At 40.9% G+C, this 14,198-nt stretch overlaps 2 protein-coding genes across 2 annotated transcripts in view; both read left to right on the forward strand.

Moving 5' to 3' along the window:
* The window catches only part of kndc1 (kinase non-catalytic C-lobe domain containing 1), a 63,094-nt gene extending 54,511 nt beyond the window's left edge, over positions 1–8,583 (forward strand). Inside the window, exon 31 of the mRNA XM_074675329.1 lies at positions 4,017–8,583. Coding sequence (XP_074531430.1) covers positions 4,017–4,245 — 229 coding nt within the window. The 3' untranslated portion in view covers positions 4,246–8,583. The remainder of the gene's footprint in view (positions 1–4,016) is intronic.
* Positions 8,584–11,984: 3,401 nt separating this feature from the next.
* On the forward strand, positions 11,985–13,330 carry LOC141795488 (homeobox protein vent1-like). Its single transcript, XM_074676392.1, has 3 exons — positions 11,985–12,552; positions 12,660–12,892; positions 13,002–13,330. Exons 1-3 carry the CDS (start codon positions 12,174–12,176, stop codon positions 13,254–13,256), a joined length of 867 nt encoding a protein of 288 aa, XP_074532493.1. The 5' UTR covers positions 11,985–12,173; the 3' UTR covers positions 13,257–13,330.
* Positions 13,331–14,198: the final 868 nt, after the last annotated feature.

Genomic DNA, 14,198 nt, shown 5'->3' on the forward strand with positions numbered 1-14,198 from the left:
ACCCAATATCACTACTGAAAACGAAACTTTTCAGAAATTTCAAATCACCACAACAATCAGACGTGAGCAACATTTCTACGAGATGTACTAATTTTTTAAAGTTTGATCACAGCCCATATGGAATGGCTGGAAAGCCGTATTTTTTTTTTACCTATACTGCAGCCAGCCACCAAGGGGAGCAGTTTTTTGGAGACTTCACTTCGAGCCGGGCAAGATGACATCCATTTTTTTTGCAGTCTATGGTACAGACATCCTTATGGAGTCAAGATGAGCTGACAGGGTTACAGCGGTCAGATTTCGTTGTGACCTTGTCTGAGGCATATCACCACTATCTCAAAAAATCATGCTCTGATTTGGAAACACTTCCTCTAAAGTGTTGATCTGTGAAGCAGACAGCTGAGCTGATCCAATGAGGCTCTGCACATTACATTATCACAAACAGCTTCAACTGTGTTTTAGCCTTTAGCTCTTGCTCTATCCCTCTCCTGTTTAGCTTTTTTCTGCTCTTTTTGTCCTTTTTCTTACGGAAAGTCCAGCTCCAGTGTTCACCATTACTACAATATTAATCCAAGAAATCCTTTCCTGCAGAGATAAACATAAATGCCTCTTTTGGCTGTTAATCTTTGTCAGTCAGCGTGTTGTTAGTCCCATTTTTCGATCAAGCAGTCTAGTATGGATGAGTACAGTTTTGTATGGGTCAGGAAAGTAAAACATGTAAGCATGTGAGCTGGATGCCAATAGCTGCATCAATGACATAATAGTTTAACACTATATCACTGGACACAGTGTACCTTATGCTATTCTCAAGATTCGTTTCTATTATGTTTGTTTGAGTGCTGATTTGATTTAAATTGCGATACTTTGATATTTACAATTTTTGTGATTTTTAGTTTGCTTTTTTAACACTAGACCATGTAAAAAGTGAAATGATGATGATAATGTCTACAGACTATATCAGGAGCCATATTTTTCCATAACATGCACATCATGTGAGTCAGAGAGAAACATTTTACCCTCTGCTGGAGAAAAGTGGTAACTTTTTTCCAATCCAGTTTTAAAGAAAGACTGAAAAAAAAATTGGACAAAGAACCCCAATTTTGATACTGTCAAACAAAAAAATCCCGCTAAATCAATTTTTGTATTTTTTCTTCCCACTGGTAGTGTACCCCACTAATAAATGCAACAAAGAAGAAAAAGGCAACACAGTAAACAAAGAGCATAGATGGAAGACATCCAGCATTTTGTCCCCTCTGTGATTGGCATGAGGCTCTTTGATACAAAGCACAGCAAAGCTTTGTTTGAGAGAAGACTTTGTGCTGCAAAGAGAAATACAGCTGCTGACACACAGGAAGTGATGATTCTTTCGACCAGTCAACTGCAATGTTTCTAGCTCTGATAAACTTATTTTGAAGTGTGGATTACAACCAGGCATGCGTCTAGAAATTCGACTTTTTCAAGATCACTTAGAAAGTCCTCACAGTTGACAGTTCCAAACCTATGTCGAAACAGGAAACCACCTGATCCCAAAAACAGCTTGGTTTCTCTATCAGCATACACTGTATGTTTTTTTTTTGTTTGTTTGTTTTTTTTGCCCAATCAGAGGTGCAGCTCACATGACTAATAGGTCTGGCACCCTATAGTGTGGAACTTCAAAGCCCACCTCTTGAGTTTGAATTCCTCTATAGCCCCACGGACAAGAGGTTGTTGTATTTTGTACCAGGAACAGATGGGTGACATTACTGAAACTACTATATTCTACTACTGTACTTACTATGATACTATATACTCAACTGAACTCAACTTTAATTACAAAGCACTTTGAAACAACCACAGCTGAAACAAAGTGCTGTACATAAAAGGTAGTGCAGGAGTAAATAAGTAAATAAAACAAATACATCAATAAAAAAAAGATGTGAGTAGTGTAATAATTGTTGCATTGTTCTTAAAACAGTTTAAAAACAATGAAACAATTTATAAAACTAAAACAAACTATAAAACTATACTACATGAATTTCCCTTCGGGGATTAATAAAGTATTCTATCTATCTATCTATCTATCTATCTATCTATCTATCTATCTATCTATCTATCTATCTATCTATCTATCTATCTATCTATCTATCTATCTATCTATCTATCTATCTATCTATCTAAAATGCTACAACCTGAGCAGAGTCCCAAGCTGGGTTAAAAGCCAAAGAATGAAAATGGGTTTTAAGGTTTTTAAAAGCATAGTAGATGGTAGATATATGGTAGACAGGCTGCGTCTATGTGAGGTTTGAGCCGTGCCACCAGTGGCGACAATATGAGTTACAAGAAAAATCACCTTTCTTAGGATATGTCCCATTAAAAAACTAAAACTGTTTGCACGTCTTCAGCAGGATCATACATTGCTGCCAGAAGCTGGCTGCCACTTTGCTAAGACTGTATTGCTATTGTAGATCAAAGGTCAACCTCACAAACATTGCATTAGCATTGCTGATTCTAGTTCATTTTGTAAGTTATTCTGTCCTATTCTGGTTACGTTGATACAGACTTTTGTCTTCATTTTCCGTATCTGTTTTTTTTTTATTTAATTCTTGACTCTCCTGTGAGGAGCCTTTGGTTTAGGTTCATTTTGGTGCTCCTTGTGGAAAAGATGAAGCTTTAGTGCCATTTCCGCTCCTGTCCTGTAAAGTATGAGCCGGCCAATAACATGTCACTCATTGAGAATTTGACAAATAGGCAAATGCTGTGTAGTGTGCAGCAGTCTTTATCTGACATCTGCCCCTCTGACAGTAGTTACAGGCATTAAAAAGTACTACAGCATCCATTGCTTCTGTCTGTGATGGTCTTGTTTGCATTTGTAGAGCATTAAGAGGCATCAAAATTAATTTGAGTCTTTTCATAACCAGCTAAAACCCCCTCACAGGAGCTTTAATACCTGCTTTATTGAACATTAAAAATATATATATATACATTTTAACGACCTGCACAGGAAGCTTTCATTTATCCTGTGTGCAGAAAAGTTTGGTTGGAAAACTTTCTGCTCCAGAGTAAAATTAAAAAAGTCTGTAAAAAAAATCCCACAGTGAAACAATATAACTACATTAAAATTTCAAATGGGCCTCCACTGTGCAATCCAATAAATATTGTCAGGCTCGCAGTTTTATTGCCACTTCGACGTCGTTCTTTATGATACTAGATCATATTTCCATTCAGGAAAACACATCAACCAATGCATAAAACTGTTGGGGAAGTTTCTCTGGGTCTATGAGACATTGCAGTGACTGCTGCCAAACCTCAGCAAGGACTTCTGGTCCATTCATTCAGTGGGCAGAAAGTTAAAGTAAAAAACTGCAGAGCATTGCCTTATTTACAAAGACTGAAAAAATTGCTTAACTAATTTTTCATTTTAGATTAAACCATGATTCTCTGCTTAAACTTATTCAGAGGTGCTGCATTGGCAAACTTGCATACAGTGTCTGAAAGTAGATAGGAAATTATCCTTGTGCAGAAACAATATAATCACGGTAAGTGTCATTTTCTCATAATTAGCTCCCTGCCCACATCCAAAGTATCCATCTATGACAAAGTCGGCCAACTCTCCTCCAGGAGTTTTTTCTCTGTCCTTCTCCTCCTCTTCAATATGGCTGACCAGATGCTGAGGTCAAAACGAGAGGTGGAGGGACGGTAATGGCACAGCTGTTGGATTTGGGTTGTCAGTAGGGGTGCCAGTGTTGCACCAGATGGCGCTTGTGGGATGGGGTTTGATTGGAAGAGCGGATTCGGGCCAGATGCTGGGAGGCCACTGGTTGCAGCCAGATGCTGGGGTCAGAAGATGTAGCCGGGAGAGGCTGAGACACAGCTGGTGACTGTGGACCCGAGGTTACCCCTGCTCTCTCCAAATTAGGTCAAAGCTGGTGTGGCTGTTGGGTAGAAAGCTCAGAATATGATCTGCATTTTCACTCCCTCTTTCCCTCTGTGTCCCCGTTTTATGTCGCTTCATCCTCGTATCCATCCATCTGCGGCCCAAGGAGCATAGCAAAGGTTGTGAGTCAGGTCCACGCTTTCCAGGAGGCTGCCTTCTCCTGCACCCCAGACCGGGAGCTGCAGGCTTACCTGAGGAGCCGCATCAGCCGCTTCGCTGCCTCTGACATCCACCTCTTGGCCGCTGACAACGATGCCAACTTCCAGCAGACCAGCGACCGACAAACAAGGAGGATCCAGGACACGCTGAGGAAGGTTAAGGCCACTTTCCAGTGAGCTCGACCCAGGTCACGCGTCACAACCCAGAGCCAGACACCAACACCACCGGGTCAACAACCCCATGACTGAGCCCAGACTAATGAAACTCAGAAGTCTCTGTTTTACAAGCAACAAAACTTTGCCACTTTCTGCCAAAGACTGTCATTCAGAATCATTTTGAATATCTGTTTAGACTTAGACTATCCTTTCTCTACAACTCACACTCTAAAGATCACACTCTTAATCTGCCCCCAAATAATCTGTCGCATTTTTCTTCAGTGAAGACACCCAAATTATAATGTTTCATACTCTGACTTTTATCTTGTTTAACTTAAGGCTGACTGTGGACTTTGCGCTGTTTAGACCTCTGTTTAAAAAGCAGAAGGCATGTCTAACTTAAAGGCTAGATTACTTACATCCATATTTAAAGTCTGACAGAAGCCCCTGTGCCACAGCTACAATGTGAAATATGCGAAACTGTAACTTTTTAAGCACAAAATCAGCTGATGATAGCAGCCTTTGTGTCAATCTCTGCTTTCTAATGTCAGACTGTTGGTCAGTTAACCCCTCTGAAGTACCGGCGACTCCCTCTTGTGTTGTTATAAAAAGTTGTGCCAAATGTGTCTCTGGAGGATGACTTCTTATTACTTTTATGAACACTTGTCTTTTCTTCTTGCTCCTGAGTCACCGCTTTATTCCTCTGCTGCTGTGTACGGGGAGTTCCCTCCGTGCTGAGTCCTTTTGAGCTGCGTACACCCACACTTTTCAATGCTTGTGTATCCACAGAAGCCCTGCAGTCCCAGAGGCGTCCCACGGCTCTGCTCCACTATAAATGCGCGCCCGTGCTGATGGTGACTGCGTCCAACAGGCGTCAAGTTTAAAAAAACAGATTCCTCTGGACAAGAAGTCAGATATGGGAACAGTGAGGAACACCAATGGGGGCACAAATCCTGCAAGTCATACCTTTTAGTTTCTCCTCCAAGTTTCTTTCTATCTCCACTGCCCTGTTCTCTCAGTGGAGGGATGAGAGCCTGAATATCACTCATAAAAGAGAACATGGATTCAGATAGAAAATGACCACTTGTGAACAGGCTCCTAAATGAAAAAAAAATGCTTTTTCTAAGGTTAAAACAGCCACAGCTTTTTTTTATCCATATCAAAAACAACAGTTAATTGTCTTAAAGTGACAGCACAAAAATATGATCAACATTAAATAAACTTGCAGTGTGGTGCCAGCTGTCAGATGAAGCAAAACTAGGGGGAAGGTGGTTCATGGTGCACATGCTCGCAGTTGAATCACAGAAGGTGTCAGCTGTTTTCATGAAGCAACATTTAAAAATACTGGAATCAAGATCTGTGAAATATCAATCAAATGATTTCACTCTCAAGTAGGGGTGGAGTATTGGCAAGAACCTCATGATGTGATACGCATCACGATATTTGGGTCACGATACGGCATCACAATATTGTGATATATTGGGATATTCTACCAAGTTAACTATTTGATAGCAAACAAATTTTTTATCAGTTTACTACAGTGTTAAAATTAAACTTAAAATGATTTTGAACTAACTGAACCAATAACAGAGAGAAAACATTGATGTTTTGTATTAAAAAAAAACACATCATAAAGCTTAGGAATTACATTTTTTGAACATACTTTGAGGTTATATTTATCATACAGGTTATGGGCAACAAACAGTGAAGTAGCTCTTCAGCGCCATCTTCCTTCAATATTTTTTCACACCTCTACTTTCAAACTAATTCCACAACCCCTACGCTTGATTTAACTGTCTCATGGGAGTCAGATTTGAGCTTTTTCCATACTTTGGATTCTCATAATATCTAGAAAAATAATGACATCAGTGTTTGTGTTTAGAGCTAAATAGCTAATGCTAATTCATATTGAACATCTCTCTGAAATGTTCATATGTAAGAGGACACACAGGTGGCACTGTTTACAGCCTTAAGGTCCCTTAAGTTTTCTTTTTCCGCCAAGGATCTGAACAAAAATAACTAAATAGACAGGACAAAAGATAAAATGTAAGAAGTTTAACGTACCAATAACTGGACCTGCTTTAAGCCTGTTGTCATATTTATTCCTTCACACTATACATACACACACACACTACACACATACACTGGCAGAGGCTGCTGGAGTCGGAGCTCATCAATAATCCCAATGAAGTGCATTCACACACAGCTGACTGCAGCACCTGGACGGGTTTTAGGTTCATTGTCTGCAGGTTTACGTTCCTGATCATTGGACTGAGAAACGACCCACTCAACCACTCAAACAATGCTAAAAATCAATTTTATGTTCTAGATGTGCACGGTGGAACCGCAAGACTGCAAAACTGATACACACACCATCATACAATATTACACACCATGGGAACAAAAATAAAACACAAGATCATCCATGGCTACAAATGAAAAAAAAAAGTTAAGATATGTTTTCAGATCCAAATTGGTTTCGTAGCTGTTGTAGTAGTTCACATTGAATGCTTCAGTGATCAAAAAATAGTTTTAAGGTATAATGCATAGAAACATGTTTTCTTTTTAGGAACACAGCAGCCAGATTCTAGACTGAAATGCTCCCCTGCTCACACCCCCAGTCAGTGAAGCGACTGTTGTCCTTCTTTCATCTGAGGATCAGCAGCTCTGTGATGCCTAAGAATAATGTGACAAGTTTCTACCATGAAAAAAATCCCCCAAAACAGTCTTTTTAACCACAACAACCACCTCTTCTCTCTCTTTTTCATCCTCCAAAAACGTATTTTTGGGCCATTGCCTACTTAACACTAAAACCTGTCTGTTCTGTGCTGCTTCAGAAACATGAAAACGTAAAGAGTGCAGACCCACTCATGTAGATATGAAGGCAAAACAAAACAATTTCTTTGTTGAGGTGAATATTTTTAACATAGTTAGGGATGTTACAATTTATTTTTACCAAGTTTTTTCTGCTAAACGCTACTGAACTATGAACCCATTTAGCAGAACACCAGCATGTTTGCGTTGTTACTGAAGATGAATCAGTTTCAGCTTCTAGCTTTGTGACTCTTATTGTGGAAGAAAAGCACCTGGATATTTTATGCAACAACATACAGCAGCTTCACATGCCCAACAGCTTCTGATGGAGTATGTGCTAAGTATCTAATCTCAAAGAGGGCAACGATGATCCTGTCTGTTTTGCTATTGATATTGAGATTCTTCATCAGGCCTCGTCAAGCACAAGATCAGAGTTAGCCAGCAGCAATGTATCGTCTGTCCTAGTGAATCAGTGTTTTCACTGTGATTGCTGTTGGCTGCTGTAAACTAATATCCCAAACCTGCCTGTTCTCCTGTTTGCTGAGTGGTTAAAATCTGTTGAATCAAATTGCAAACTAAAACTGCACTCTGACTGCAAGGGCGTTTTTCCTTTGAGCTCTTCATTTTAAGGCTTTTTGTAACAAATTGCATATTCCCAAAAGAGATTTAAGTTTGTCATGCTATTTGGATAAGGTCCATTGAAAAAGGCCAGTTTTGGTAATTACTATTTTTTCTGAGAAGAAAGTGAAAAGTCAGGAATTAAAGTCAAAATGTGGACTTTAATTCTGACTTTGATCTCAGTACTCTGGGGAAAAAAAGTCAGAATTCTGAATTTTGAGAAAAATAATTGGCATTCTTAGATTAAAGTCGGAATTCTGATTTCAATCTAGGAAATCTGTTTTTTTTCTCAGAATTGTGATTTTTTTTCTAAATAATAATAATAATAATAATAATAAAAAGAATAAAAAAAATAAGCTTGGACATTTTTTTCAGTTGCCCCTATCTTCTTCCATAGAGGAATTATCATCAAATTGTAAAGAAAAAAAGATAAGGGACAAGCAGAGGTTATATCTGCCACGTGTAACTTAAACTTATTTGTTTCCAATAACTTTGGAGAAACTGAAACTATGATACTAAACGTGTACACAGGCTGAATTTCTTCTACAAATATTTTGATGAAACAAAAAAACTTTTTTGACAGTTTGAATTTTATCAGATCAGCCTTGTATGACCAAATTCCTAAAATAATTGAAAACAAGCCCCAGTTTAAACAGAATGCAATGAAATAGCTGTATTTATCATCAGAAGTGGGTCATGTCATCTTGCTGTTGTGAATACTAAACCTGACAGAGAAACAAATACAATACATGCCATGTGTGTAAAAATTCATGGGATCAGGAATGATGTTTTCTCAGTGTATGTATATTTTTCTATATCCCTGCTCGCTCTGCCTCCTCCATGCTCTTCTGCCATGAAACACGTTGTGAAGATGGAAAGTGACGTGCTATGGAGATTTTGTAATTTAGCCAAATAAATACATTTTATAAGCCCTGTCTCGCCAAAGCATATTACTGTCAGAGCATTTCAAGGATGGAGTGGCCGTGTGGAGGGTTATAGGCTCGTTGGGGAATGTGGGGTGTGGTGGGTGGAGCTGGAACTGCTCCACTTCTTTACTGGAAGCATTTGTAGTGTAAAGTAATGACCCATATGTATCAAATGGGGATTAGTTTTGGTGTCACAGTTAGGATTATATTGTATTTTAAACCAGCCAAAGTGAATTATTTTATGAATTTATGTGTGTCAGCCAGGAACCTCCGTTTATGGGGCGTGCACTCTTAAACCACAGGGCGATGCTGGTACTCGCTGCAAACAGGCTGAAACAGAAGTAGAGCATCTTTCTGTGTAAATGGAATCCTCTAAATCATCTGCACGTTGAGGATTTTATATAAAACTTTCAGAGCTTTAAGTCTGAAAAAGCTCAGAAAGGCTTATCAATTTATCACTTCTTCTGGGCCTTTTAGCGCCCTCTGTGGACAAAATAACTGTCATTACTTTGGATCTTGTTTACAGCCATGCACAGTGTCACACCATGACTGCACTTTTAAACTTGAATTTTATACCTCAGCTTTGCACCTCAGCTCTGTTGTCCCAGAGCCTGATTTCTTGTTGCATTGCTGTGTAGGCACCAGTGGCACACACTTAGATTGCTACTTACACACACTGTGTGCACTGGCCTGCAGCCCATCTCCATCATCCTCCTCTCAGTCTTTTTCTGATACCAACTCTAAAGGTGGAGCAGAGGTGGAACGACCCTCCATCTCTCCACTATATGCATTATGCGGCGCAGAGGAGATGTAACTCCCCGCCTATGGCGGCAGTATGAGAGCCTATAGAAATGGTAAACCCAGTAAGAAATGGTCCCATTTGTCTTTGTTGGTCAGAGAGGGGCCATTAGTTGTTCATAAGAAATTGATGAGTTAACAGCTGAAAACTCCTCACAGGAGCTTTAAAAATTGTCTTGTTGCTGCAAAAGTAATGATGCAGTGACTGCTCCACATCAACACTTGTGCAAAATTTGCAGACATTTTATGTTGAACATGCAGATTTAAAGGAGCCTTTCCAACATTTTTTGTTTGTATATGACACAAAATGAACATGCAACATGTTTATTTGCTTTTATTTAAAATCTAAGAGCAGCCTTTTCTACTGCTTTCACTATATTGTTTCATTGACCATGCTGATACGAGTCGACTTACTCATTTTGGTCTAGATACCATGTTAGATTAAAGGTACATGACTGACATTGGACTTCAGAGTTTTGAGTCAAAAACTTTCATGGTAGGCCTATGTATTTTCAAAAGGGGGCCTATTACTGGCCCTGTAGTTTACAAGTTTAAATCTTTTGCACCCCTAAACAAATCTTAACATTATTTTCACTTTATTGAAAAGGCTCAAATAACTACTCTAGCTTGTTACCAAATTTGCTGGTTTTATTTATTATTTGCAGGTATTAAAAGTTACATAATAATTACATACATCACTTCTAAACAGAAGAATAACTTTTGAGCAAATAAAAGATAGAATAGGCTACGGTTACAGTTTCAGATTATAATGCAGCCACTTGTCAGACAGACAGGCAGACACAGACACGGACCCTTCATGTGGGCTGGGGCGAGGTGAGGAAATCGGCGCAGTGTGAAGGCGACGTCCCGCGCTCTTTATTGTTATCTAACGTGATCAGGGAGCATCTTCAAAGCTCCAGAGATAAAGAACCACAACAGGCTGAAGAGACTCCTGCCTCCACTGCGACAGATCACCGATAAACGAGACAAGCAGGCTCAGCCTCTTATCTGCTCTGTCATAGAACTTTAACGACCAGTTTGGAGGCATTGTCCCTGCGCTGTTGCGCGCGGGATTTAGCGGGTCGCGAGAAGAATTGTGTCTTCATTGACATGGCACCCCTAAGATCTGCTCTGATGCTGTCAGACTGGTCCAAATGGGCATCACCTGGGATGTGGGTCTTGCAAAAAAGCATCGTATTTGGACTCACCACTCGAAGAGTGGAAATGCTCACGTCCAAATTTCTATCATTCTTAATACCCTAACTCCCATGGCCATGGCCCTTTGGACCGTTCATGGACGATGTTTCTGCTTTCGCCCAGTGAGACTGCGGTGATTTCTGCAACAATCGCTGGTTAATTGGAGATCTATGGGCTGATATTGAAGCCTTTGGTATGTGAAGGAGCCCATTGAGGGATTAGCTGATGTTTCAGTGGGCGGCCTGTTTGGCTTCCTCACAGCTTGTTTTGGCATATTAACATGTGAACGGGTGACAATCGGCTGTAATTGTGTCGCTACTGTAAAACCTTTGATGTGTGCTGTTTGAAGCGCCTGCGCCAAACGCTGGCGCCAGCGCTCACCAGGGAATCAAACACAAGTCAACACCAAGCCCAAGAGGTTTGGCCTGAGCCTGCATTCACTGAAAGTCTCACCGTTTGAGGGAATGGGCGGGTACAGAGCATATGGATGGAAACTATCGATAAAAATATGGTCAGAGCCCTTCTTTGAAGTAAAACCAATAAATAACTGCAATAAAACTATAGGGATTTTTTTTATTACAAGTTTTAAGTCTGCAAATCTAGGCTAAACGAGATGAACGAACAATATTAGGGAAAAAAAAGTTGTATTGCTGTCTGGTATTTGAGCCCGAGATTACATGAAGATTTTATTTGATAAATAAATAAATCATATAAAATAAGAAAATGAATTGGGGGGGGGGGGAAAACGTTTAAATCTAAGAAAGATTCCTAAAACTCATACAAACATACGCTTTTTGATATTTATTTATTTATTAAATAATGTTTTTTATTATTTTTTTCTCAACTGTCAGATCACTCTCAATCTCACTTCTCCCAAAGTAATCAAAAGTCAGAAGCAAACTTTATCCGCGATAACAAATGCAAAATGTACAGAATATAGGCCATGATTTCGTTTGTCTCAGCTGAGTCAAAGCCCAGGTTTCCCAAATTAAAATTGAACAAGATTAGGTAAGACAACAGCTCAAGTACCGATATGTTTGCAACCACAGGAAACTTTGGCAACCACACGAATCCTAAGACTTCATGTCATTATGTCCCAAGCCATTTTAAGGACCGTGTACAGCCCAAAGTTTCTTTATGTAGACATGGAACAAATTGATTTAGCTTCCCCACACTTTTATATTATATGGCATTTATATGTTATTTCATCCCTTTCACAAACCCCAGGCCACATTGTATTCCATATAAAACCCCTCCTCTGTGGTCCTCAGAGGACTTGATCTAATGCCAAATAATGCAGCTCAGGCCGAAAAAAACAACAACCTCATTTAAAAAAAATTAGATACTGAGTCGGGCCATACAGCGTTGACACCTTTCCCTCAGAGCAACTGTATGCAGCAGGATGAAAGTCTGCAGGGGCTTCGTTTGTGGCCCTCGGTTTCTGTCGAGGCGGACAAATGTATGAGCTCAGGGCCGTTCTCACAGACTCAGTGGCGCCAGGTCTTCACACATTCGCAGGATATGTAAAGACTTCAATAACGAGCCATTAACCCCTAATCATCGGGATCGATCGGGCGTTTACAAGAGCCTCTACATATGCAAATCACACCCAGGGCCAGGCCTTATAAAGCCGGACCCCGCAGAGGTCGAGGCACAAATCCTTCAGACACAAGGTGGAACTACGGCTTACCGAGCAGCACTGCAAACATGGTGAAGTACTTTTCAGTGGAGTGGTTGGCCCAGAGCCATCACAGCGTCGAGCCGACCGAGGAGCAACACCAGGACCTGGACCCTCTGCCGACCTCCAGACCACACGTTCCCTGCGTGGTGCAGCCGTGCCCTCCGACGCTGGGACAGAGTCATCTGCAGCTGAAACCAAAGGCCTCAAGGGTCTGTGTGTTCCCTCAGAACAGCGGGCAGCAGGAGACCAGCCTGATGAGCTCACTTACACGCACTGAAATCTGCGCCTCACCAAGTAAGTAACAAGCTCATTCAGCATCCCCTGAATCCAACTAGTAGCTGCTGACTTAGTTTCCTTGCGCAAACCAATGTTTTTAACAAGCATCCTCTTCTTGTTTGCAGTTTCTGAAACAAGCGGGTACTCCTCAGGGTACGAGAGCGAACCAGCATCCTCCGAGAGCCTCTCTGCGGAGGAGCCCACCGAGGCAGAAAGTTGCGGACCACAGCGCCGGGTGCGCTCAAAGTTCAGCCCGGAGCAGGTCAGACAACTGGAGAAAATCTTCACCAAGCACAAATACCTGGAGACCAGTGAGAGGGTGAAGACGGCGCAAAAGCTGAACCTCACAGAAACTCAGGTAAGACAAGACTCAAACTGAAAGCCAGCTTCCTTACTTCATCCACATTGACTTTATTTTTGTCTTATATTTTGCATTAAATAACCAAATTTTCCTTGTTTTCTCTCAGGTGAGGACCTGGTTTCAGAACAGAAGGATGAAGTTGAAACGGGAGGTCCCGGACTACATTGCACTCCAAATCCCTCGGGTCATGTTCCAGTCCATGGCCCCGGCTCCATACCACAACATGCCCGGGGAGCGACCTGTCTACCCCGCCAACAGCCCGGCTTTTTACCCTCTACCTGTCCCACAGATGGTCGTTCAGCCCCAGATGCCTCCTCCACACCACACTCATCGGGTCTTCCACAACCAACATTTCTACTGAACGGCTGCAGAAAAACCTGAAAGACTTTTCCCCTTCCAACACTTAGCTCTCAGAAAGTGCAATCCTGAAGTAACTTGAAGTATAAATGTTGATTTATTAGATGTGAAACTTGTAAATACTTTCACAAGATTTTATTTATAGCAGAATAAAGTTTATCACCTATTGAAGCTCTTGACTCTGAATTTTCTTTGTGCGCATCACGCAGGGACACTACGGCCATTGAAAACAGGCCCCTTTGTTTACACTGACTATCTTGGAGATAGAGCTGATGATTTAAACTTTATTTGGGGGATTAGTTCAGCATGAATACATCATCCCCTCTTTCATCCCGAACGAGGGAGTGATAAGGGAGGGAGTTGTCCATTGAAGTTTAAGGGTCTTATCTCAGCGCATTGTTCGGATCATCTGACTCTTACATTAAGCTGCTATCAGACCCAGGCCTTGGCAAAGTGATCAAATAAGAAATCAAATCAGTGACCATTGTTCGTTCATTCTCAAAAATACACCAAAAGGAGGTTCCTGAGTAGATAAGATTCACTTAGACTGACACTCAACTGCCCACAGAGACAGTCCACCAAATGTCCCCCTTTCCATTGCATTTGCACTTCAAACGTGAGCTAACGGGCAGATCATGGTCAACAATTAGTCCCAATTAATCCGCCCTTCTGTGAGTTTGCTCCCCCTCCAGGAGCCCTCCGGCCTGGCTCCAGAGAGTCTGGAGTTTAGTGTGGAAAACTAATCTGGATTTAGAGGCCATTAACCCTGATTCACAATTTCAGATCTGGAAACAACAAATGTCACATCCATCACGTTCAGAGGGTGACTGAACACAGGCAACACAATAATAAAAGCTTACTGATATGTTTGTGTTCCACCAAAATGTCTTTAAGGTTGCAGGTTTATTTGTTCTCCGTCCTCCAGCAAATGTCCCTTTCAAATCGA

The sequence above is a fragment of the Halichoeres trimaculatus genome, unplaced genomic scaffold, assembly GCF_033239565.1.
Source record: "Halichoeres trimaculatus isolate MK-OKI-2021-1 unplaced genomic scaffold, fHalTri1.1 fHalTri1_scaffold_8, whole genome shotgun sequence".
Classification (NCBI taxonomy): domain Eukaryota; kingdom Metazoa; phylum Chordata; class Actinopteri; order Labriformes; family Labridae; genus Halichoeres; species Halichoeres trimaculatus.

Excerpts from the sequence above, each read along its gene's own strand:
- LOC141795488 (XM_074676392.1), top strand. The coding sequence starts at position 12,174 with ATGCAAATCACACCCAGGGCCAGGCCTTATAAAGCCGGACCCCGCAGA. Across the intron at positions 12,553-12,659 it reads TGAAATCTGCGCCTCACCAA|TTTCTGAAACAAGCGGGTAC; the intron begins GTAAGTAACAAG and ends TCTTGTTTGCAG. Across the intron at positions 12,893-13,001 it reads TGAACCTCACAGAAACTCAG|GTGAGGACCTGGTTTCAGAA; the intron begins GTAAGACAAGAC and ends GTTTTCTCTCAG.